At 47.8% G+C, this 23,301-nt stretch overlaps 1 protein-coding gene across 1 annotated transcript in view; it reads right to left on the reverse strand.

Annotated features, from left to right (window-relative positions):
• The window catches only part of LOC129694912 (hydroperoxide isomerase ALOXE3-like), a 48,205-nt gene that overhangs the window by 18,393 nt on the left and 6,511 nt on the right, over nt 1-23,301 (reverse strand). Inside the window, exons 4-10 of the mRNA XM_055631669.1 lie at nt 22,046-22,247; nt 19,896-19,977; nt 13,850-13,972; nt 12,488-12,561; nt 11,383-11,555; nt 2,396-2,536; nt 1,439-1,642 (exon numbers count right to left, since the gene is read on the reverse strand). Coding sequence (XP_055487644.1) covers nt 1,439-1,642; nt 2,396-2,536; nt 11,383-11,555; nt 12,488-12,561; nt 13,850-13,972; nt 19,896-19,977; nt 22,046-22,247 — 999 coding nt within the window. The remainder of the gene's footprint in view (nt 1-1,438; nt 1,643-2,395; nt 2,537-11,382; nt 11,556-12,487; nt 12,562-13,849; nt 13,973-19,895; nt 19,978-22,045; nt 22,248-23,301) is intronic.

A 23,301-nucleotide genomic window follows, 5' to 3' on the forward strand; every position in this document is an offset into this window, starting at 1 on the left:
CATAACTTTTTTTAATACTGAAGATATGAAAGTGAATTAGGTGTCAAATTAAACTTATTTTTATGCTTTATCTGATTGGATAAATTAAAAACTTGATTTTTAAAATCTCAAAATGTTGTTACTTTGCTACATTAAGTGAAATGCTCCAATGTGCACTGGTTGGGCCTGGGACAGAGAGAGCAAATACTCTGCCACTGGTGGAGACGTCACACAGATGTGTGCAAGAGTCGTTCTGATGAAGGGTGAGGGGGAAGGGGTGGATTAGAAACATAGAAACATAGAAATTAGGTGCAGGAGTAGGCCATTCGGCCCTTCGAGCCTGCACTGCCATTCAATATGATCATGGCTGATCATCCAACTCGGTATCCCGTACCTGCCTTCTCTCCATAACCCCTGATTCCCTTAGCCAGAAGGGCCACATCTAACTCCCTCTTAAATATAGCCAATGAACTGGCGTGAGGACATGTGGAGGGAGGGGGAATGGGGAGTGGGGGAATGAGGGAGGGGAACATAGTGGAGGGTGGTTGCTTGATCCTTTACTTTCTCCAGTTCGTAAGGAAGGTGAACACTCCCCCCCCCCCCACCAAGAGTTCTCATTGGAGAGATCAGAATATTTTCTTCCCCTTTGCTCCAGCCATTGTTTTTATGTTTTGTTTAAATCTGAACTGATTGGATCGTATACAAACCAAAGACTGTACCTCGATGTATAACATTTGTAATTCTAGATCTTAATTTATTTATTAATAAATGTAAAAGTGCTGATGGATGTTTTTTGTAAAATTGTGAAAGGCTTTATTTACTCAGCATCCTTTTCCCAAGGTGGAAATATCAAATGCTAGAGGGCAAAGCTAGAAGGCGAGGGGGCAATGTGGAAGGGAGGTGTGCGGGGCAAGCTTTTACTTTCCACAGAGGGCAGTGGGTGCCTGGGATGCGTTGCCAGGATGGTGATGCCGGCAGATACAAAAGTGTTTTTAAGAGACTTTTAGATAAGCACATGGGATATGGATCATGTGCAGGCAGATAAAGTTTTGTCTAGGCATCATGTTCGGCCTGGTACAGGCAAAGACTGACATCATGGACAGCGCAAATGTGTTGGGCTGAAGGGCCTTTTCATGTGCTCTGCTGTTCACTTAGATAGGCACACGGTCATGCAGGGAATGGTGAGATATTGACCTTGTGAGGACACAGGACATTCTCGATTGGCATCATGGTCGGCACAGATGTGAAGGGCTGAAGGGCCTGTATCAGTGCTGCACGATCTACATTCAAATCTTCACTCTCGACTACAAGTGCTGTGGACATTGGAAGAACATTGACCGTGGCTTGAGTGGAGAAGGTTAACTCCACCGTCATAGTGGGGCAAAGCTGGTGGCTCACTCCACCAACTGCTCCACAGCTCTGCTTTGTTCAGAAGACACTGTGGTTGACCTGTGAGTACCTTGAATATCGGGTGTGCACTTGCCAGCCTGCGTAAAGTTGCGATGCCAAAGATTTCACCAAACAGGTGTGTCCTGAGCAAGTGTGAGACCAGCTGGTGAACCTGTACGTCAGCGTTGCGGACCCACATCTTGGCCAGACACCAATCGCACTGGCTGTCGCTCGGGAGAAATATCGGGCTCTCCGGCCCAGGGTGCTGGGTGATCTGTTAATAACACAATTCACAGGTGACTCTTGCAGTAAACCCAAGGCAAGAAGAATGACATGAGTGAGACATGACAGCAGAGAGCAGAGGTGACAAAGTGGTAGAGATGCTGCCTGACAGCACCAGAAACCCGTGTCTGTTTCCACGCTGTATCTCTCAACTAAACTACACTGAGGACAGCAGCACGAGGAGGAATTTCTTAAGCCACAGATCGCAGCCTCAGAATTAAAGGACGTACCTTTAGAACGGAGATGAGGATAAAATGAATTAGTCAGTGGGTGGTGAATCTGTGAAATTCATTGCCACAGATGGCGTAGGTTTAAGGTGAGGGGGGAAAGATTTAATAGGAACCCGAGGGGTAGCTTTTTTACACAAAGGATGTATAGAACGAGTTGCCGAAGGAAGTAGTTGAGGCAAGAACTATGGCAAAGTTTAAGAAACATTTAGACGCGTAGATGAATAGGATATGGGCCAATCGCAGGCAGGTAGGACTAGTGTATGTTGGCGTGGGCAAGTTGGGCCGAAGGGCATGTTTCGACATTGAATGACTCAATGGAGGTATAGAACTGATCAATTCCGAGAAAGGAAGAGACAGACAGAAGAGGAAATTCTCAGACATGCAAAGCCCAAAGAACTTCATCAGCTGAAGATGAGAGTGGCGTTACTTTGAGAGTAGCCCTGGAGGAAGAGTGAGAAAACAGCTGTTTGGGAAGGATGCAGGAGCAGGGCTGGTGGAGGTGGGCGAGACCGTACCTGGATGGCAATGGGGAGTAGTTGGTTCATTGGATTTGCATACAGAAGACACATTGGTGCTCCAAGATATTCATGGCCAGCTTCCGGATTGGCTTTAATTCCATCCAGCATCTCGTAGTCAACAAGGTATATATTCCCTTTCTGTAATGAGAACAGGACCAGACATGTGAAAATAACTGGTGGGCTGCATCAGCAAGCAAGTTTCACATCCAACAGAAAGCCAGGATGGATGCAGTCTTGTTCCTAAAATTCTGCTGCAAAATGGTCTTGTTAATGACTGCTGAGTTAATTAGTACTAGCACATTTCTTGATGTTACTTCGGAGTCACGTGAGTGACTACGTGAAGGGCCGTCCGTCCGCATGCGCGTCATTACGTCTGAAGCATGCGCTAACGAGTGACTGGCAGGCGTGCTGCGTCCTTCCAGCGGTAAGTTTTAAAAACTGCAGGTAAGTGTTTCTAAAAAACACTGCGGTCGTATAGGCAGGTTCAGTGAATCTTGTGTTTACAGCAAGTTGGACCCAGCAATGTCGAAGGTGAGGAGACGGTCTGCAGGAAAGCCAGCTACCGAAGACCGCAGTAGTACGGGTAGCGGGCGGTAGTCAGTATCGCCGACTTTGCCGCTGGCAGTGGAGCCAGCTGCTGCAGAACTGGTGCCCGAGGAAAGCACCGTGGCGATCCCGCAGGGGCGCAAGGCCACACGGAAGTCTGCAAGGCCCGTGGACTCAGATGAATCGGGCGAGAAGGGATCCCTTCCAATGTTGGGGAGTGTCCACGGGCGACTTACCCATATGGAGCACCTTCTGGAGAGGTGGCTCCAGAACGATCTGCTCCGTAGGAGGGAGCAGTGTCAGCACGGGTCTCCACCGCAGCCCGCGCTAGCAGCCTCATTCATGGGGCAGCAAAGCTTTTTCCCCGCAGGATGGGGAAGTACACCGGGTCAGCATTTCTCTGACTCCGAATTATGAGGCACAGTGGGAGAGCATTCCCAGGGGCACGGAGCTGAAGTGCCACTGTTGGCATCCAGATTTGCCATAGCATCACCATTGGGTGCACCCTTGAATGAACACCTGGCCAACAATATCAATTACTTGGCGTCTCACCAACTTAAAGACCTAACTATGGAGGAGTCCACCACCAGGTGCCCCCCTCCTACAAACTGTGCCTCGCTCAATGTGCCGGCAATAAACCACGCCATTTGGGGACATATTGGAGCGGGTGTCAGAGCGCAGGAGGTAAAATTACAGAAAGTCCTAAAACTACTGGCCTCTGGCATCACGGACTTTGCAAGGTCTGTAGATGGGGAACTGCTGCCCGACAACCATCAGGACACAGTGGCATTACATGACCATACCTGGGGCTCGGACTGCCTAACCGAACTGTGGATGTGATAACAGTGGCCTGGAGGGACAGTATTCAAAAACAATATGTCTCTCACATCAAGAAGTGGGAGATGTTCTGTTCTGTCTCAAACATCTCATATGATATATATAAGCGTCTGGTTAAACAGGGTCTGATTAGGAACAGTCAACATGGATTTGTGCCTGGAAGGTCATGTTTGACTAATCTTCTTGAATTTTTTGAAGAGGTTACTCGGGAAATTGATGAGGGTAAAGCAGTGGATGTTGTGTACATGGACTTCAGTAAGGCCTTTGACAAGGTTCCTCATGGAAGGTTGGTTAAGAAGGTTCAATGGTTGGGGATTAATGGAGGAGTAGCAAGATGGATTCAACAGTGGCTGAATGGGAGATGCCAGAGAGTAATGGTGGATGGTTGTTTGTCAGGTTGGAGGCCAGTGACTAGTGGGGTGCCATAGGGATCTGTGTTGGGTCCACTGTTGTTTGTCATGTACATCAATGAACTGGATGATGGTGTGGTAAATTGGATTAGTAAGTATGCAGATGATACTAAGATAGGTGGGGTTGTGGATAATGAAGTAGATTTTCAAAGTCTACAGAGAGATTTATGCCAGTTGGAAGAGTGGGCTGAAAGATGGCAGATGGAGTTTAATGCTGATAAGTGTGAGGTGCTACATCTTGGCAGGACAAATCAAAATAGGACGTACATGGTAAATGGTAGGGAATTGAAGAATGCAGGTGAACAGAGGGATCTGGGAATAACTGTGCACAGTTCCCTGAAAGTGGAATCTCATGTAGATAGGGTGGTAAAGAAAGCTTTTGGTGTGCTGGCCTTTATAAATCAGAGCATTGAGTATAGAAGTTGGAATATAATGTTAAAATTGTACAAGACATTGGTGAGGCCAATTTTGGAGTATGGGGTACAATTTTGGTCGCCTAAAATTAAGCTACAGCGCCATCAATAGTGCCAGATGCGCACTATCCTCCTATGTGATGCTGGGGTCAAGACACCGGTCGGTAGGAACGCACCCTTTAATAATTAGGTTCATGAAGGGCATTTTTAATTCCATACCACCCAGGCCCCGGTACACAGACATTTGGGATGTGAGCGTGGTGATTACACTGGTTCGCCAGCGGACACCACCTTCCTCCTTACCCTTATCTAAGCTCACCCTCAAGGTGGTCATGCTGATGGCGCTGGTAACTGCGCAACGAGTCCAGATGTTGCACAAGCTACGTCTCGACCACATGACCACCAATGTAAATAACATAAATTTTTTCATAGATGATTTGATCAAACAGAGCAGGCCAGAAGTCCCAGGGATCAAGCTGGAGTTCTTGGCATACCCCAAGGATCTACGGTTGTGTGTCGTAATACATATATACCTTTACATAAGAATCACGAAGGACCTCAGAGACTCAGAATTATCGGCCCTAATTAGTTATAAAAAACCTTACCACAAGGTATCAACACAAACCATTTCCAGATGGTTAAAGGAGGTACTGGCGAGTGCAGGAGTGAATATTAACACTTTCAAATCTCACTCCACTAGGGCTGCACCTACGTCAGCAGCAAGAGCTATGGACGTTCCCCTCGATAACATCCTAGCGGCTGCAGGATGGGCCAATGAACGGATGTTCCACCGATTTTACAATGAATCCATTGCCGGACTGGGGGTGTTTGCACGTACCATTTTAAATTCTGTTTTGTAGTTTCTCCCCAGGATGGGAGGGGTTAATATTATTATTTTTCTTTTCACATTAAAGCATCAGTATTCTTACCTAACTACCTCATGTCCGAATGCTTTAAGGATCTAACTCATCCATGGTCAATCCATTCAGTGTGTGATGCCTGGATTCGTAACCAGCGTGAAATCACAGAGCTTTAAAATCTTCACGTAGTCACTCACGTGACTCCATGGCCGTCCAAAGGGGGGTGCATTGGGTGCGACTGCACCTACCTTTCCCCCCCGCAGAGTAAGAAAAAATCCCGAGGAAAAAAAAAGTAAAAAGAAGAAAAAAAAATCGTGAATAAAAAGTCGGAAAAAAAAGTCGGAACAAAAACCCGGACCGCGGGATAAGTGAGTGCCCATTTCTCCAGGCGCGGGGTGGGGGGTGGGGTGGGGTGCAGTGTCTGCCCGCCTGGTCCCGCGTCTCCATCCGCGGCGTCAGAGACTCACCAATGGCTTGCCTGGCGACCAGGAGACCATCCTCCCATCGCTGAATCTGAACCCAGCGGCTGTAACCCCAAAACCAGACACCGCTGCGGCCGGGGCCCGCTCCCCTCGCCTTCCCCCGCCGCCGGGACCCAAGCCATCTTCCCTTCATGCCACCCCCGCTGGGCCCACGCCACCCCCGCTGGGCCCAACCCACCCCACGCCACCCCCGCTGGGCCCACGCCACCCCCGCTGGGCCCACGCCACCCCCGCTGGGCCCACGCCACCCCCGCTGGGCCCAATCCAGCCCACTGACCCCCGCTGGATCCACGCCACCCCCGCTGGGCCCACGCCACCCCCGCTGGGCCCACACCACCCACGCTGACCCCCACTGGGCCCAACCCACCCCGGCTGACCCCCACTGGGCCCACGCCACCCCTGCTGACCCCCACTGGGCCCACACCACCCCCGCTGGGCCCACGCCACCTTCATCTCCATCCCCCCCGCCAGAAAGAGGCATCAAGCCGATAGCCTAATCGTTGAAGAGTTAAAATATAGCCTAATCGATAAAGTGCTGAGAAGAGGAATCGGATCTGCCAAGGAAAGGTACTCTGAGAAGTTGAGGAGCAAGTTCTCAGCTAGTGACTCTTCATCAGTTTGGAAGGGCATGCAAGGAATCACCAGCTATAAGAGGAAAGCCCCCCCCCCCCCCCCCTGCTCTTTGTACAATCGTCAGCTGATGAACTACCTGAATGAGTTTTACTGCAGGTTTGAAAATCAGAAACGGTACCCCCTCCCCACCTAACAGCCAGACCCCAGTCTGCAAAGAATGGACCCTGCACCCTCTCCTTCCCATTCACTACCTTACACCTACTTATGGCAAGACTCCAGTAATGAAAAGAGTGGACCCTTTCCCACCCCCACCACTTCACACCCAATTACTCATTTTTTAACCAGTACCTGCAAAGATGTACCAGCCCTGCCCGCTTCAAAGTCTCCACTATTGTCCCTGTACCCAAAAAGGTAAGGATTACGGGTCTTAACGACTACAAGCTTGTCACACTGACCTCTGTAGTCATGGAGACAGTTGAAAGGCTTGTGCTGGCCAAGCTGAAAAAATATCACAATCCCTCTGCTGGACCCTCTGCATTTTCCATACCGGGCCAATAGATCTGTGGATAATGCAGTCAATCTGGGCCTACACTTCATCCTCCAGCACCTACACCGCCAGTGGACCCATGTGAGGATTTTGTTTTGATTTTAGCTCTGCATTCAACACCATTGTGCCAGAGCTACTACGCTCCAAACTTTCTGAGTTGACAGTGCCTGAACCCCTCTGTCAGTGGATCACCAGCTTTCTGACAGACAGGAAGCAGCATGTGAGATGGGAAAGCATATCTCGGGCCTGCAAACGCTCAGCATGCGTACTCTTCCCTCTCCTCTACTCTCGCCACACCAATGACTGCACATCCACTGACTCCTCTGTCAAGCTTCTCACGTTTGCGGATGACACAACCCTGATTGGACTGATCCAGGATGGGGATCTCTGTACTCTTTTCAATTTGACATCTTTCCTATAACATGATGCCCAGAACTGGACACAATATTCTAAATGCGGTCTCACCAACGTCTAATACAACAGCAACATGACCTCACAACTTCTATACTCAATACTCTGACTGATGAAGGCCAAAGTGCCAAAACATGTTTTGACCACCTGATATACCTGCGACACGACCTTCAAGGAACCATGCAACCATCAACCATTCCTCTGTGCACCTGGCTAATTGACCCAGATCCTGCTGCAATCTTTCACAACGATCTTCACTATATGCAAAGCCACTCACTTCTGTATCATCAGCAAACTAATCTTGTTAATCTTGCCCTGTTCTTTGACGTTTCACAGAGTGCTGGAGTAACTCAGCGGGTCAGGCCGAGTATGGAGGCTGGGAGGTCATGTTGCAGTTGCATAAGAAGGTGAGGCCGCATTCCGAGTATTGTATTCAGTTCTGGGCACCATGTTATAGGAAATATGTCATCAAACTGGAAAGGGTACAGTGAAGATTTACGAGGATGTTATAACCATATAACCATATAACATATAACAATTACAGCACGGAAACAGGCCATCTCGACCCTTCTAGTCCGTGCCGAACACATAATCTCCCCTAGTCCCATATACCTGCGCTCAGACCATAACCCTCCATTCCCTTCCCATCTATATAACTATCCAATTTATTTTTAAATGATAAAAACGAACCTGCCTCCACCACCTTCACTGGAAGCTCATTCCACACAGCTACCACTCTCTGAGTAAAGAGGTTCCCCCTCATGTTACCCCTAAACTTCAGTCCCTTAATTCTCATGTCATGTCCCCTTGTTTGAATCTTCCCTACTCTCAGTGGGAAAAGCTTTTCCACGTCAACTCTGTCTATCCCTCTCATCATTTTAAAAACCTCTATCAAGTCCCCCCTTAACCTTCTGCGCTCCAAAGAATAAAGCCCTATCTTTTTCAACCTTTCTCTGTAACTTAGTTGCTGAAACCCAGGCAACATTCTAGTAAATCTCCTCTGTACTCTCTCTATTTTGTTGACATCCTTCCTATAATTAGGCGACCAAAATTGTACACCATACTCCAGAATCGGCCTCACCAATGCCTTGTACAATTTTAACATTACATCCCAACTTCTATACTCAATGCTCTGATTTATAAAGGCCAGCACACCAAAAGCTTTCTTTACCACCCTATCTACATGAGATTCCACTTTCAGGGAACTGTGCAGTTATTCCCAGATCCCTCTGTTCACCCACATTCTTCAATTCCCTACCATTTACCATGTACGTCCTATTTTGATTTGTCCTGCCAAGATGTAGCACCTCACACTTATCAGCATTAAACTCCATCGGCCATCTTTCAGCCCACTCTTCCAACTGGCATAAATCTCTCTGTAGACTTTGAAACTCTACTTCATTACCCGCAACCCCACCTATCTTAGTATCATCTGCATACTTACTAATCCAATTTACCACACCATCATCCAGATCATTGATGTTGCCAGGACTAGAGGGCCAAAGCTATAGGGAGAGGTTGAGTAGGCTGGGACTTTATTTCATGGAGCACAGGAGGATGAGGGATGATCTAATAGAGGTGTATTAAATCATGATTTGAATAGATATGTTTGAGTCTTTTGCCCAGAGTCGGTGAATCGAGGAGCAGAGGACATAGGTTTAAGGTGAACGGCAAAATATTTAATAGGAATCTGAGGGGTATGTTTTTCACACAAAGGGTGGGAGGTGTATGGAACAAGCTGCCAGAGGAGGTAGTTGAGGCGGGGACTATCGCAACATTTAAGAAACAGTTAGACAGGTACATGGATAGGACAGGTTTGGAGGGATATGGATCAAACGTGGGCAGGTGGGACTAGTGCAGATGGGACATGCTGGGCCGAAGGGCCTGTTTCCACACTGTATCACTCTATGACTCTATCTATCTTTCCCTCTCAAACACATTCTCCTGCCTTCTCCCCATTACCTCTGACACCCGTATCAATCAAGAATCTATCAATCTCCTCCTGAAAAATGTCCATTGACGGCCTCCACAGCTGTCTGTGGCAATGAATTCCACAGTTCACCACCCTTTGACTTAAGAAATTCCTGCTCATCTCCTTCCTAAAGTAATGTCTTTTAATTCCAAGGCTGTGGCCACTGGTCCTAGACTCTCCCACTAGTGGAAACATCCTCTCCACATCCACTCCATTCAGTTTTTACCAGGCTGGGACAGATGGCAACAGCTTCACACCGTATCCCTTAAGCTCGTGTCCTGTCCTGCATCACCCAAGGCAGCAGAGACATTATAGGAGAGGGCAAGCACCGTAACAAAGTAGCTCACGATGGTTTGGGTAACATTCAGGAATGTCTATGCATGTCACATCATGAATATTACTGAAGAACGGTCTTGACCTGAAATATAATCTCCAGAGATGCTGCCTGACTCACTGAGTTACTCCAGCACTCTGTGACATGTCATCTATCCATGTTCTCCAGAGATGCTGCTTGACCCGCTGAGTTACTCCAGCACTTTGTGTTTATTTTCCCATCACCCATCTGCCCAAGCCCACTCTCCCCCCTCCTTTCCTATGTTCCTTTCCACCCATAAACCTCTCTCTGCCTTTACATTCCACTCCTCTGTCAAATCTGCTCTACTTATCTACATTCATTTTTCTTCTTAACTTTTAGTCATAGAATGATGCAGTGTGGAAACAGGCCCTTCAGCCCAACTTGCCCACACTGACCAACATGTCCCATCTACACTTGTCCCACTCACACGCGTTTGGCCCATATCCATCTAAACATTCTATCCATGTACGTGTCCAAATGTCTCTTAAACATTAGGATAGTCCCAGCCTTAACTATCTCCTCTGGCAGATCGTTCCATACACCCTTTGTGTGAAAATGCTACCTATCAGATTCCTGTTAATTTCTGAAATATTGGTTATAAATTTGGTGCAAAAATGCTCCAAAATAAGGCTCAGAATGCATCAGAGAGCATCTAAAACACCAGAGCTTCCAGGGCCCTTAAGCGAGCCCTGGACCCTGGCATCGAGGGACTTCACGCTTCGCACTCATGATGTACGCAGCGCGCACACTATTTCACATTAAACTTTTGGAATCCTGTCATGTCACCCCCCCTTTTTGGAAAGCTTCGTACAGGCCTGGACTCCGAAGTAAAATAGTAAGATTAAACGAGAAATTACCAGTTACGATGAGCGATTACGTGCCCACCGATCCCTCCCTCATATTATCAAGGTCACCTGGTAGTTCCAGTTATTCAAAATCTTACTAGTCTCAGGTCATTTTCTCTTATCTGTGATTTTACACCGCTGCTTTGAAGATTGACGCGCATGCGGACGGACGGCCCTTCACGTAATCGCTCATCGTAACTCCTCATAAAATCAAGATCAAACTTCAAACTGGTAAATTCTCATTTAATCTTACTATTAAAACAGGGGCATTGGCAACCTCAGGCTGCAGACATAAAGCTGGCTCAGTCCTTGTGTCCTTCAAGGGCTGGTTGCAATATTGGTGGCTTGCCTGGATTGGAGCGCTACAGCTGCAGGGAGAGTTTGGATTGACTTGGATTGTTTTCTCTGGAACATCAGAGGTTGAGGGGAGACTTGATAGAAGTATCTACAATTATGAGAGGCATGACTTGGTCATATGGATTCAGAACTGGTTTCTTCAGAGAGGACATCTATTCAGAGAAGACATTTGGAGTAGTGCGTGCAATTCTGGTCACCCCATTACCGGAAAGATGTGGAGGCTTTGGAGAGGGTGCAGTGGGGGTTTACTGGAATGTTGCCGGGATTAGAGGGTTTTAGGTGCAAGGGAGAGGTTGGATAGATGAGGATTGTTTTCTCTGGAACAATTGTTGTACCCCAAGTACGCGCTGATGTTCGGAGCCGTGTTGCGACTGACCTGGACTTCCTGCTGTAGACTGGTATTTGACCCAAGAGAGGGGCCGACCATTTGCTCTGTAACGGGGAACTTTTCTGGAATCTCTTTACACTGTTCGATGAGTACGGGGTTCGATCCGTTCAGGAACTGATAACCAAAGAACCTGTCGTCCTGCCAATGCTCCATCACATAGTCTGAGGAAACAAAGCAGACACATGTTCATCTCATCCCACATTGGAAAAATGGACATTCGTTCTAGTTTAGTTCACAGATACAGCAGGGGAACAGATCCTGCAGCCCACCGAGTCCACACCGACCGTCAATCACCTTCACACCAGTTCTATATTATCCCACTTTCTCTTCCATTCCCTACACACTCGGGACAATTGGCACAAAAGACAATTCACCTACCAACTCGCACATCACCATGAGTGTGGGTGGAAACCAGAAAACCCAGAGGAAACCCTCAAGGTCCCAAGGTGGACGTGCAAACTCCACACATACAGACAGCACCCGAGGTCTGTATCGAACCCAGGTCTCCGGCACTGTGAAGTAGCAACTCTACCAGCTGCGCCACTGTGCCACTCAACTTCATCAACGTGGGGTAGTAAGATTTATTGTGGCGCAGAGTTTCCAGCAGCGTTGAAACCATGCCCAGCCTGGGTTGGTCCTTGTCCTCTTGGCACCAGTGTTGGGCATTAAAGAGAAGGCCATCACAGCCCTGCCCACTACCCCCAACTCACTGCAGGGAGCTCCCTACACACAGTGGTTAGTGACAATGTGGGTGGCGGCAGTTCTGTACCAGAGACAGTGAAACCTTGGGATGTTAAGTCCATAAGACCATAGGCATAGGAGAAGAATTAGGCCATTCGGCCCATTGAGTCTACTCCAACATTCAATCGTACTGATCTAATTTTCTCTCTCAACCCAGTTCTCCTGTCTTTTCCCCATAACCTTTGACACCCTTACTATTCACGAACCTATTATTCTCTGCTTTAAAAATACCCAATGACTTGGCCTCCACAGCCGACTGCGGCAGTAAATTCCACAGATTCACCATCATCTGGCTAAAGAAATTCATCCTCATCCACATTCTGGAGATAAACGACTCTGGAGAAAAACGTACCTTTGACTGACCCTATGCAGCCATATAGGCGAACCTGAGGTTGTTTCTCTTCATCCCGACCCAGTTGTGAAATGCTGCAGAAACAGACAGAAGGAACAGGTTCAGCCAGACATGAAGGACTGCCGATGTCAGGTGTTTGTTTCACAGCCATCCAGATGTTTTGGTCGACCCAACTGCAGACCACAGCTGGGAACAGCTAGAGCTTGCAGCGTGGGGTCACACCCTCAGAGGTGGGGAGGGGAGAGGGGGGAGGGGAGGGGGGGGGGGTGGGGAGGGGGGAGGGGGGAAAGGGGGGGGGGAGGGGGAGGTGGGAAGGGGTGGGTGGGGAGGGGTGGTGAGTGGAGGGGTGTGGAGTGGAGTGGTGGGCGTAGGGTGAGGGGTGGTGAGGAGGGGATGAGTGGCATGGGGTGAGGGGTGGGGAGGGCTGGGGAGGGAAGAGGTAGGGAGGGGAGGCGTAGACACCAGGGAACCCACGCATGGAAGTGTAGGCAGCATGGAGTGGTGGTGTGGCATGGGCACACTCCTGTGGGGTGGGCATGTGTGGGCAGCAGTAAGTAGAGGCAGGGTGCAAGTTTCAGGCGCCGCATCTGGTCACAGATTGTAGGGCAAGAAACGGTGGCGTTACGGAAGAGTTGCTGCGTTGCAGCACTTAGTGCCAGAGATCTGGTTTCGCTCCTAACTACAGGTGCTGTCTGTACGGACTTTGTACGTTCTCCCCGTGACCAGCAAGCGTTTTCTCCCACAATCCAAAGGAGTACCGGTTTTGTAGTTTAAATGGCTTGTAATTTGTCCATAGTGTGTGTAGGATAGTGTTAATGTGTGGGATTCAGCGATCCCCACACATTAACACATTGTCCCCACTAGGGACAATGTTTACATTAACCAAGCCATTTTACCTACGGACCTGTTTGTCATTGGAGTGTGGAGGTGCTCGGAGAAAACCCACGCAGGTCACGGGGGAGAACGTACAAACTCTGTACAGACAGCACCCGTAATCAGGGATGGAACCCGGGTCTACAGCAACTCTACCACTGCGCCACCATGGGCTCGATGGATCGAAGGGCCTGTTTCAATGCAGTATGTCTGAACTAAACTAAATCTGGGTTAAAGCCTGGGTGCAGGTCAGAAGCCGGGCTCTCAGTGGACAGAGAGGTCACATGTGGGCTGAAGGCAGTGGCCCGGTGATACCACTGACATGAACATGACGTGGCGGGCAATGGGCTGCAGACTGAAGGATGATTTAGTGCCAGCACCGAGCACAACAGGAATGGGTGACGTTCTGGGTCGGGACTCTCCGTACGAACTCCAGGAACCCCAACCGGACCCATTTTGAGCATCGCCCCATGCTGTTTTCATACTTACGCCTCCTCAATGGCGAGGAAAATGCCCATTGGTCTTTCAAATGGGATCTTGGCATCTCTCGGCAAGTCATTGTCTTTATCATATTGGATTTTTTTGGGAACACCTGGTGCATGAACAGCCCACCTGAAACATGAGACGAGACATGAGAGGAAGCTGGACGCTGGGATTAAGAGAACAAAAGCCAACTATGCTCTCAAAATCCAAGGTCATTTCTCCACCAATCATCCCCAGAGCATGTGGAAGGGCATCAAGGCCATCACAGGGCACACAAAAGAGATGCTGCATGCCCCAGGGACCCATCCCTTCCTGATGTCCTGAACACTTTTTATGCTGCTTTGAGGCGTCCATCACCTCCCCCAGCTGCAGGTTCACACTTCCACCAGGTGAGCAGCCTCTCAGGGTGAATGCTGAGGATGTGAGGAGGTCCCTGATGAGAGTCAGCCCCCGCAAAGCAGCAGGCCCGGATAACATCCCGGGATGGGTTCTGAGAGACTGCATTCACTAACTCACTGGGGTACTGACTGACATCTATAACACCTCCCTCTCCCAAGCTGTGGTGCCGACATGTCTCAAGACCGCCACCATCATCCCTGTGCCAAAAAAGTCAGTGGTGTCAGGCTTGAGTGAGGTGGCTCTCACCCCGATAATCACAAAATGCTTCGAAAGGCTGGTTATGATCCACATAAAAGACAGCATTAACATCAATGTGGACACTCATCAGTACACCTACAGGAAGAACAGGTCTACATCTGATGCAATCTCATCCATCATTCACTCAGCCCCCACTCATCTGGAGAACAGGAGTTCATATGTCACATTGCTCTTCTTGGACTTTAGTTCTGCCTTCAATACCATCATTCCACAGACTTTAGTCAACAAACTGCTGCTGCTTGGACTTAAACCATCCATGTGGAACTGGGTACTAGACTTCCTGACCAACAGGCCACAGCCGGTTAAAATCTACGGTGTCTCACATCCCCCCATTACCCTCAACACCGTCTCCCCACAGGGATGTGTCCTGAGCCCCCTGCTGTACACTCTTCTCACTTATGACTGTTCAGCCAAACACCCGAACAGTCATATTGTGAAATTTGCAGATGACACGGCCGTGGTGGGATTAATGTCCCACAATGACGAGTCGGGCTACAGACAGGGGGTGGGAGAACTTGAAGTCTGGTGTAAATCAAACAACCTCTACATCAACGTGGGGAAGACAAAGGAGGTGATTGTGGACTTCAGGAAAGGGGGCTACGCCCCCCCCCCCCCCCCCCCACCCATCTACTGTACATCGGAGGAGAAGCTGTGGAGATGGGGTCCAGTTTTAAATATCTAGGGGGTGCACATTTCTAACGGCCCCACCTGGACCTGCAACACGGCAGTGCCATTAAAAATTCATGATGCATTGCAGAGGGTGGTCAAATATGCCCAAAAAACTGCCTCCCTGCCATTGAGAACATTTACAACAGCAGGTGCAAGAGCAGAGCCTCAAACATTATGAAGGACCCCACCCACCCAGTAAATGTACACTTTGCCCCCCTCCCCTCAGGGAAAAGGCTACGCAGCATAAGGGCCAGGACAACAAGGCTAAAAGCCAGCTTCTTCCCCGAGGCCGTGAGAATTATAAACTCCCTACCTCACTGACTGAACCCTCACTACCTCAGTGAACTGTTCACCGCTACTGCTGCTGCTATAGAAACATAGAAAATAGGTGCAGGAGTAGGCCATTCGGCCCTTCGAGCCTGCACCGCCATTCAATATGATCATGGCTGATCATCCAACTCAGTATCCTGGACCTGCCCTCTCTCCAAACCCCCTGATCCCTTTAGCCAGAAGGGCCACATCTAACTCTCTCTTAAATATAGCCAATGCACTGGCCTCAACTACCTTCTGTGGCAGAGAATTCCAGAGACTCACCACTCTCTGTGTGAAAAATGTTTTTCTCATCTCGGTCCTAAAAGATTTCCCCCTTTTCCTTAAACTGTGACCCCTTCTTCTGGACTTCCCCAACATCGGGAACAATCTTCCTGCATCTAGCCTGTCCAACCCCTTAAAAATTTTGTAAGTTTTTATAAGATCCGACCTCAATCTTCTAAATTCAAGCGAGTACAAACCGAGTCTATCCAGTCTTTCTTCATATGAAAGTCCTGACATCCCAGGAATCAGTCTGGTGAACCTTCTCTGTACTCCCTCTATGGCAAGAATGTCTTTCCTCAAATTAGGAGACCAAAACTGTACGCAATACTCCAGGTGTGGTCTCACCAAGACCCTGTACAACTGCAGTAGAACCTCCCTGCACCTATACTCAAATACTTTTGGTATGAATGCTAACATACCATTAGCTTTCTTCACTGACTGCTGCATCTGTATGCCTACTTTCAATGACTGGTGTACCATGACACCCAGGTCTCGTTGCATCTCCCCTTTTCTTAATTGGCCACCATTCAGATAATAGGCTACTTTCCTGTTTTGCCACCAAAGTGGATAACCTCACATTTATCCACATTATACTGCATCTGCCATGCATTTGCCCACTCACCTAGCCTACCCAAGTCACCTTGCAGCCTCCTTGCATCCTCCTCACAGCTAAAACTGCCCCCCAGCTTTGTGTCATCCGCAAACCTGGAGATGTTGCATTCAATTCCCTCGCCCAAATCATTAATATATATTGTAAACAGCTGGGGTCCCAGCACTGAGCCTTGCGGTACCCCACTAGTCATTGCCTGCCATTGTGAAAAGGACCCGTTTACTCCTACTCTTTGCTGATGATTTACCTTTCATAAATCCATGCTGATTTTGTCCAATGATTTCACCACTTTCCAAATGTGCTGCTATCCCATCTTTAATAACTGACTCTAGCAGTTTCCCCACTACCGATGTTAGACTAACTGGTCTGTAATTCCCCGTTTCCTTTCTCCCTCCCTTTTTAAAAAGTGGGGTTACGTTTGCTACCCTCCAATCCTCAGGAACTACTCCAGAATCTAAAGAGTTTTGAAAAATTATCACTAATGCATCCACTATTTCTGGGGCTACGTCCTTAAGGGATTTATCGGCCTTTAATCCATTCAATTTACCGAACACCACTTCCCGGCTAACCTGGATTTCACTCAGTTCCTCAATCTCATTTGATCCCTGGTCCCCTGCTATTTCCGGCAGTTTATTTATGTCTTCCTTAGTGAAGACAGAACCAAAGTAGTTATTCATTTGGTCTGCCATGTCTTTGTTCCCCGTGATCAATTCACCCGTTTCTGACTGCAAGGGACCTACATTTGTTTTAACTAATCTTTTTCTCTTCACATATCTATAAAAACTTTTGCAGTCAGTTTTTATGTTCCCTGCCAGTTTTCTTTTTTCCCTTTCCTAATTAAGCCCTTTGTCCTCCTCTGCTGGACTCTGAATTTCTCCCAGTCGTCTGGTAGGCTGCTTTTTCTGGCTAATTTGTATGCTTCATCTTTTGTTTTAATACTATCCCTGATTTCCCTTGTTATCCACGGATGCACTACCTTCCCTGATTTATTCTTTTGCCAAACTGGGATGAACAATTGTTGTAGTTCATCCATGCAGTCTTTAAATGTCTTCCATTGCATATCCACCGTCAACCCTTCAAGAATCAATTGCCAGTCTATCTTGGCCAATTCACGTCTCACACCGTCAAAGTTACCTTTCTTTAAGTTCAGAACCCTTGTTTCTGAATTAACTATGTCACTCTCCATCCCAATGAAGAACTCAACCATATTATGGTCACTCTTGCCCAAGGGGCCACGCACAACAAGACTGCTAACCAACCCTTCCTCATTACTCAATACCCAGTCTAGAATAGCCTGCTCTCTCGTTGGTTCCTCTACATGTTCGTTTAGAAAACTATCCCGCATACATTCCAAGAAATCCTCTTCCTCAGCACCCTTGCCAATTTGATTCACCCAATCTATATGTAGATTGAAGTCATCCATTATAACTGTTTTACCTTTGTTGCATGCATTTCTAATTTCCTGTTTGATGCCATCCCCAACTCCACTAATACTGTTAGGTGGCTTGTACATAACTCCCACTAGCGTTTTCTGCCCCTTAGTGTTTCGCAGCTCTACCCATATCGATTCCACATCCTCCAAGCTAGTGTCCTTCCATTCTATTGTGGTAATCTCCTCTCTAACCAGCAACGCTACCCCACCTCCTTTTCCTTTCTGTCTATCCCTCCTGAATATTGAATATCCCTGGATGTTCAACTCCCAGCCTTGTTCACCCTGGAGCCATGTTTCCGTGATCCCAACAATATCATAGTCATTAATAGCTATCTGCACATTCAACTCATCCACCTTATTACGAATGCTCCTTGCATTCAGACACAAAGCCTTCAGGCATGTTTTTACAAGACTCTTACCCCTTATACAATTATGTTGAAAAGTGGCCCTTTTTGATTTTTGCCCTGGATTTGTCTGCCTGCCACTTTTACTTTTCACCTTGCTACCTATTGCTTCTACCCTCATTTTACACCCCTCTGTCTCTCCGCTCACACATTTAAGAAACCCTTTTCCTTTAACTCCATCCTCGACTATCCCATTTGACACCCCACCCCCCTTATTCAGTTTAAAACCTCCTGTATAGCAGTGGCAAACCTGCCTGCCAGAATGCTGGTCCCCCGCCTGTTAAGATGCAATCCGTCCCTTTTGTACAGTTCGCCCTTACTCCAAAACAGATACCAGTGATCTAAGAATTTAAATCCCTGCCTTGTGCACCAATTCCTCAGCCACACATTCAGGTCTCGTATCTCCCTGTTCCTGCTCTCGCCAGCACGAGGAACTGGCCAGCACCGAGGAACTATGGACATTATTATTCTGCTGTCTTTTAACCATGCTGCTTTTATATTTTTTACTATTTATTTATAGGCTCATTATTATTTAGATTTATTGTGGAAGGTTTTTATATGTTAGAATTTATTGATGAACCTTGAGCCTTGAACCTTAAGGACGCATGAAAGTGATCAGTAAATCAGAGATGAATCAATTTGTCATTTGTACCGGGTGTCACACGGACACATCACACAACCTAGCCGAGACACAGAGTAAATCTCTGATGCACTGTAGAAAACATAGCAGCACAGGAATGGGCCCTTCGGCCCACAATGTCCATGCCGAACATGATGCCAAGTTAAACTGATCTCATCTGCCTGCACATGATCCATATCCCTCTATTCCCTGGTCTTCTTTGTGCCTAAAGGCGTCTTAAACACCGCTATTGTATGTTGTTACCCCTGGCAAAGCTTTCCAGGCCCCCCTGCCCCAACACTGACCCCCTCCCCAACACTGACCCCCTGCCCCAACACTGACCCCCTCCCCCAACACTGGCCCCCTCCCCCAACACTGACCCGCTCCTCAACACTGACCCCCTCCCCCAACACTGACCCCTCCCCCAACACTGACCCCCCCCCCCCCCAACTGACCCCCTCCCCCAACACTGACCCCCTCCCCAACACTGACCCCTCCCCAACACTGACCCCCTCCCCCAACACTGACCCGCTGCCCCAACACTGACCGCTCCCCCTGCCCCAGAATGGGGGTGGGTGTGTAGAATGGGGGTGGGGGTGTTACCATGGTTACCACGGGTTTGTTTTGTATTGTGATCGTAATTAAATAAATTATTTTTGGTAAAAAGACAGACAGGCACCATAAGGCCATAAGACATAGGAGCAAAATTAGGCAATTCGGCCGGTTGAGTCTACTCCGTCATTCGATCATGGCTGATCTATATTTCCCTCTCAACCCCATTCTCGTGCCTTCTCCCCATAACCATTGACAACCCGCACTAATCAAGAACCTGTCAATCTCTACTTTAAAAATACCCAATGATTGGGCTCCACCACCGTCTGTGCAATGAATTCCAAAGGTTCACCACCCTCTGGTTAAAGAAATTCTTCCTCCTCATCTCCATTCTAAAGGTACATCTTTATATTCTGAGGCTGTGCCTCTTGTCCTAGATTATCCCACTAGTGGAAAAATTCTCTCCACATCCACTACATCAACATATTTTGTTATTCAGCACAGCATCTACTCACTGATATTCCTCTTGCCTCTTCCGCATTTCATCCACCCGGTATTGTTCCAAGATTGGAGATTTGTACTCGTTTATTTTCCGGGCTGGAGAACAGTTACAGATTATCAGAACAAACACCAAACGTTAATCTTTTTTCAAGAGCACGAGCTTTGCAAAACCTTGCCCTATCTCTGATAGATATCTCTGAGAGATTTACAGACATCGCAGTCGCTGCATCAAAAAGGCAGCCCACATCATCAATGACCCACATCATCCTGGCCATGCACTCATTTCTCCGCTACCATCAGGCAGAAGGTACAGGAGCCAGAGATCTGTTACATCCAGGTTCAGGAACAGCCAACGAACAGACTCTGAACTGTAACATCCTATTGCACTTTATCTGCTTATTTATGTGTATATTGAACTGAACTGCTCTGTGTTTTTGCTTACAATATTCTGTTGTGCTCCAGCAAGCACGAATTTCATTGTCCTATCTGGGACACATGACAATAAACACTCTTGACTTGTCTTCTCTTGACATTCCAGGATCAGAGGGATATGGGAATCTTGAGGAAAATGCACTGAGGTGAATGATTAGCTGTGATCTGATTTACTGGCCAATGTCTTGCCTCAATTTCTTCTGCAATAGTGACACAGCATGGAAACAGGCCCTTCAGCCCAATTTGTCTATGCCAACCAACATGGGAGAACATGTCTCACAAATCTGATTGAGTTTTTTAAAGAAATCACAGCTTTATTCCTTGGAGTGCAGGGGGGTGTGGGGTGATCTTAGAGAGGTGTATAAGATCATAACGGAAATAGCTAGGGTGAATGCAGTATTTTACCCAAAAATAGAGGATTCCATTGGTTTAAAGTGAGGGGGACTCGTGTTTTACACAGAGGGTGCTGAGTGCATGGAACAAACTCACAGATGAAGTAATTAAGGCAAGGACTATCAATACATTTAAAGGACAATTGGGCAGGTACATGGATAAGTTTAAAAGGATATGGGCCAAACGCAGGATCTAGTGTAGATGGGGCATGACAGATGACATGAGCAAGTTGTGCTGAAGAAACTGTTTCCATATTGTATGAATCTAAGGAGCTATTATGGCATAATTATGGTTACAAAGTACTGCTTGCGCAGTTTGCATCAACCATGAAAATGACAATATTATCATTCATATCCACGACACACTCGAGCCCCCATGGGGCCTCCAAAGTCCCCGTGGACACCGTGTGCTCCCGTGACAGGGGCTGAACCTTTGATTGCCCGCAGCCTGGACCAGTGAATGGCCATCTTGGCCAGACCTGACAGGATTTTTCCACTAGTGGGACTGGAGTACACAGCCTCAAAATTAAAGGATGTCCCTTGAGGAAGGAAGTGAGGAATTTCTTTAGTCAGAGGGTGATGAATCTGTGGAATTCATTGCTGCAGAAGGTTGTGGAAGCCAAGTCAATAGATCTTTTTTTAAGGCAGAGATAGGTAGATTCTTGATTAATACATTTGTCAGGGGTTATGGGGGGAAGGCAAGAAAATGGGTTTAGGAGTGAGAGAGAGACCAGTCAGACTTGATGGGCCAAATGGCCTGAGTCTGCTCCTATCACTTATGATCTTATGACAAGGAGATTCCCCCATCTCGTCTTACCAGGTGACCAAAGATCAGGAGCGTGGGGCTGAAATGCAGCCAAAACTTGAGAGCAGCCCCTGTAGATTGTAGAGAAAGTGAGAGGGACATTGTCAAGTTTATAAATGAGCTGTGGCTTTGTCTGAATAAACCGAAGCTCACAACTGGATCAGTTGGAGTGGCCTTGACCTCCCATCTACCTCATTGAAGACCTTTGAATGATCTTTAATTGGACTTTGCCTTGCACTGAATGATGTATCCTTTCTATATTATCTGTACACTGTGGCCGGTTAGATTGTATTCATGTAGAGTCTTTACTTTGACTGGGCAGCACACAGACAAAAGCTTTTCACTGTCCCTTGGTAAATGTGACAATAGTGAACGAAACAAGAAACAGGACTGTGGAGACTGAGAGACAATTGGTCAATTCACAGAGGAAGGAAGAGCAGTCACACCAATGGAAAGTCAGCAAACTAAACTAAACCAGAGTAGACAAGCCTCTTTAAAGACAACATCTTTATCAGAATATGTTAACTCATCGTACCAGTTCCTTCAATGATCTCCAGCGGGGTGGAATCAGTGATCCAGCTGTAGCAGGGAAAGTGGTAGATCAGTTTGTTTGTGGTTTCCACCATCACACGACTGCAGTACCAGTCGTCCTTTCCCACCACAAACGTCTCCTTGAAGAGTTTCACCAGCAGGAGGTCCCCGAGCTCAGACTTGGTCGTCATGTGCAGGCGGTATTTCTGTGCCACAAATGGAAAAACCACCACCCTCAGACCATCGAAAGCAGAGCCATAAATACCTCACCATCTTTCCCCACACCCACCCCAAAACCCCACACTCACTCTCACTGACCTTATCCACACCCCCCCATCCCCACCCTCACCCTCACCCTCCCATCCCCACCCTCACCCCGAAACCCCACCCTCAGTCTCACCCCAGCCCCACTCACCAGCCCCCACACCCCCACTGTCAACCCCAGCCTCTCACACACCCCAATCCACAACCATCTCTTCCTCACCATCCCATTCACACTCTTATTCCCAAACACCATCTTGACTCTTACCCCTGCCACCCCCATTACACGCCACCATCACCCTCACTCACCCCACAGCCCCATCCCCACCTCCATACTCACTCCCCATAAACCTTATCATTTTATACACTTCTATCAGCTCTCCCCGTATCCTCCAACAGAGGCTGAATATGTCGCAACAACTTCCAAGAAAGCTGCCGTGGGTCGGGTATCTTTGTAAGTTGCCAGGCAAGATCTAACCCATCCTGTTTTGTTGTAACCTTACACAATACACAATGTGGGTGACAAAAGGGAATTGAGTATTTATTGCTTCATTCCTAGTTAATCAAAGGGAAACATCGATCAGATTATGGAGTAAACCATGAGTGTCAGGGTAAGATAGTCTCCACTGCACTTCCTCAATGAATGCCACTGTGCCTAATGTCTTCCTGTCCTCTCACACCCAGGTTTAGTTTAGTTTCGAGCAGGGGTTGACAACCCACGACCCACGGGGCGGAACCGGTCCCAAACCCAAAATCATCCGGCCCGCAGGAATTTTTGATTTTGTTATTTACACTTCTTTACAAAAATCGGAACTGATATAATCCCACGAACTGGGCAAAAGGTTAGTTGGATTGGTGGACGCGGTTCCACTGATATAAAGTAGTAGCGGCTGTGGTGCCAGGAGCTCAGCGCGCCCCGGTACCATCCATCCCCGTGCTTCACCCCGGGGGGCTGGGAGGGGGAGGGGGAGGGGGATTGCTATGTGAGGATTTTGTTTT

This window comes from Leucoraja erinacea, unplaced genomic scaffold (genome assembly GCF_028641065.1).
Source record: "Leucoraja erinacea ecotype New England unplaced genomic scaffold, Leri_hhj_1 Leri_856S, whole genome shotgun sequence".
Lineage (NCBI taxonomy): Eukaryota > Metazoa > Chordata > Chondrichthyes > Rajiformes > Rajidae > Leucoraja > Leucoraja erinaceus.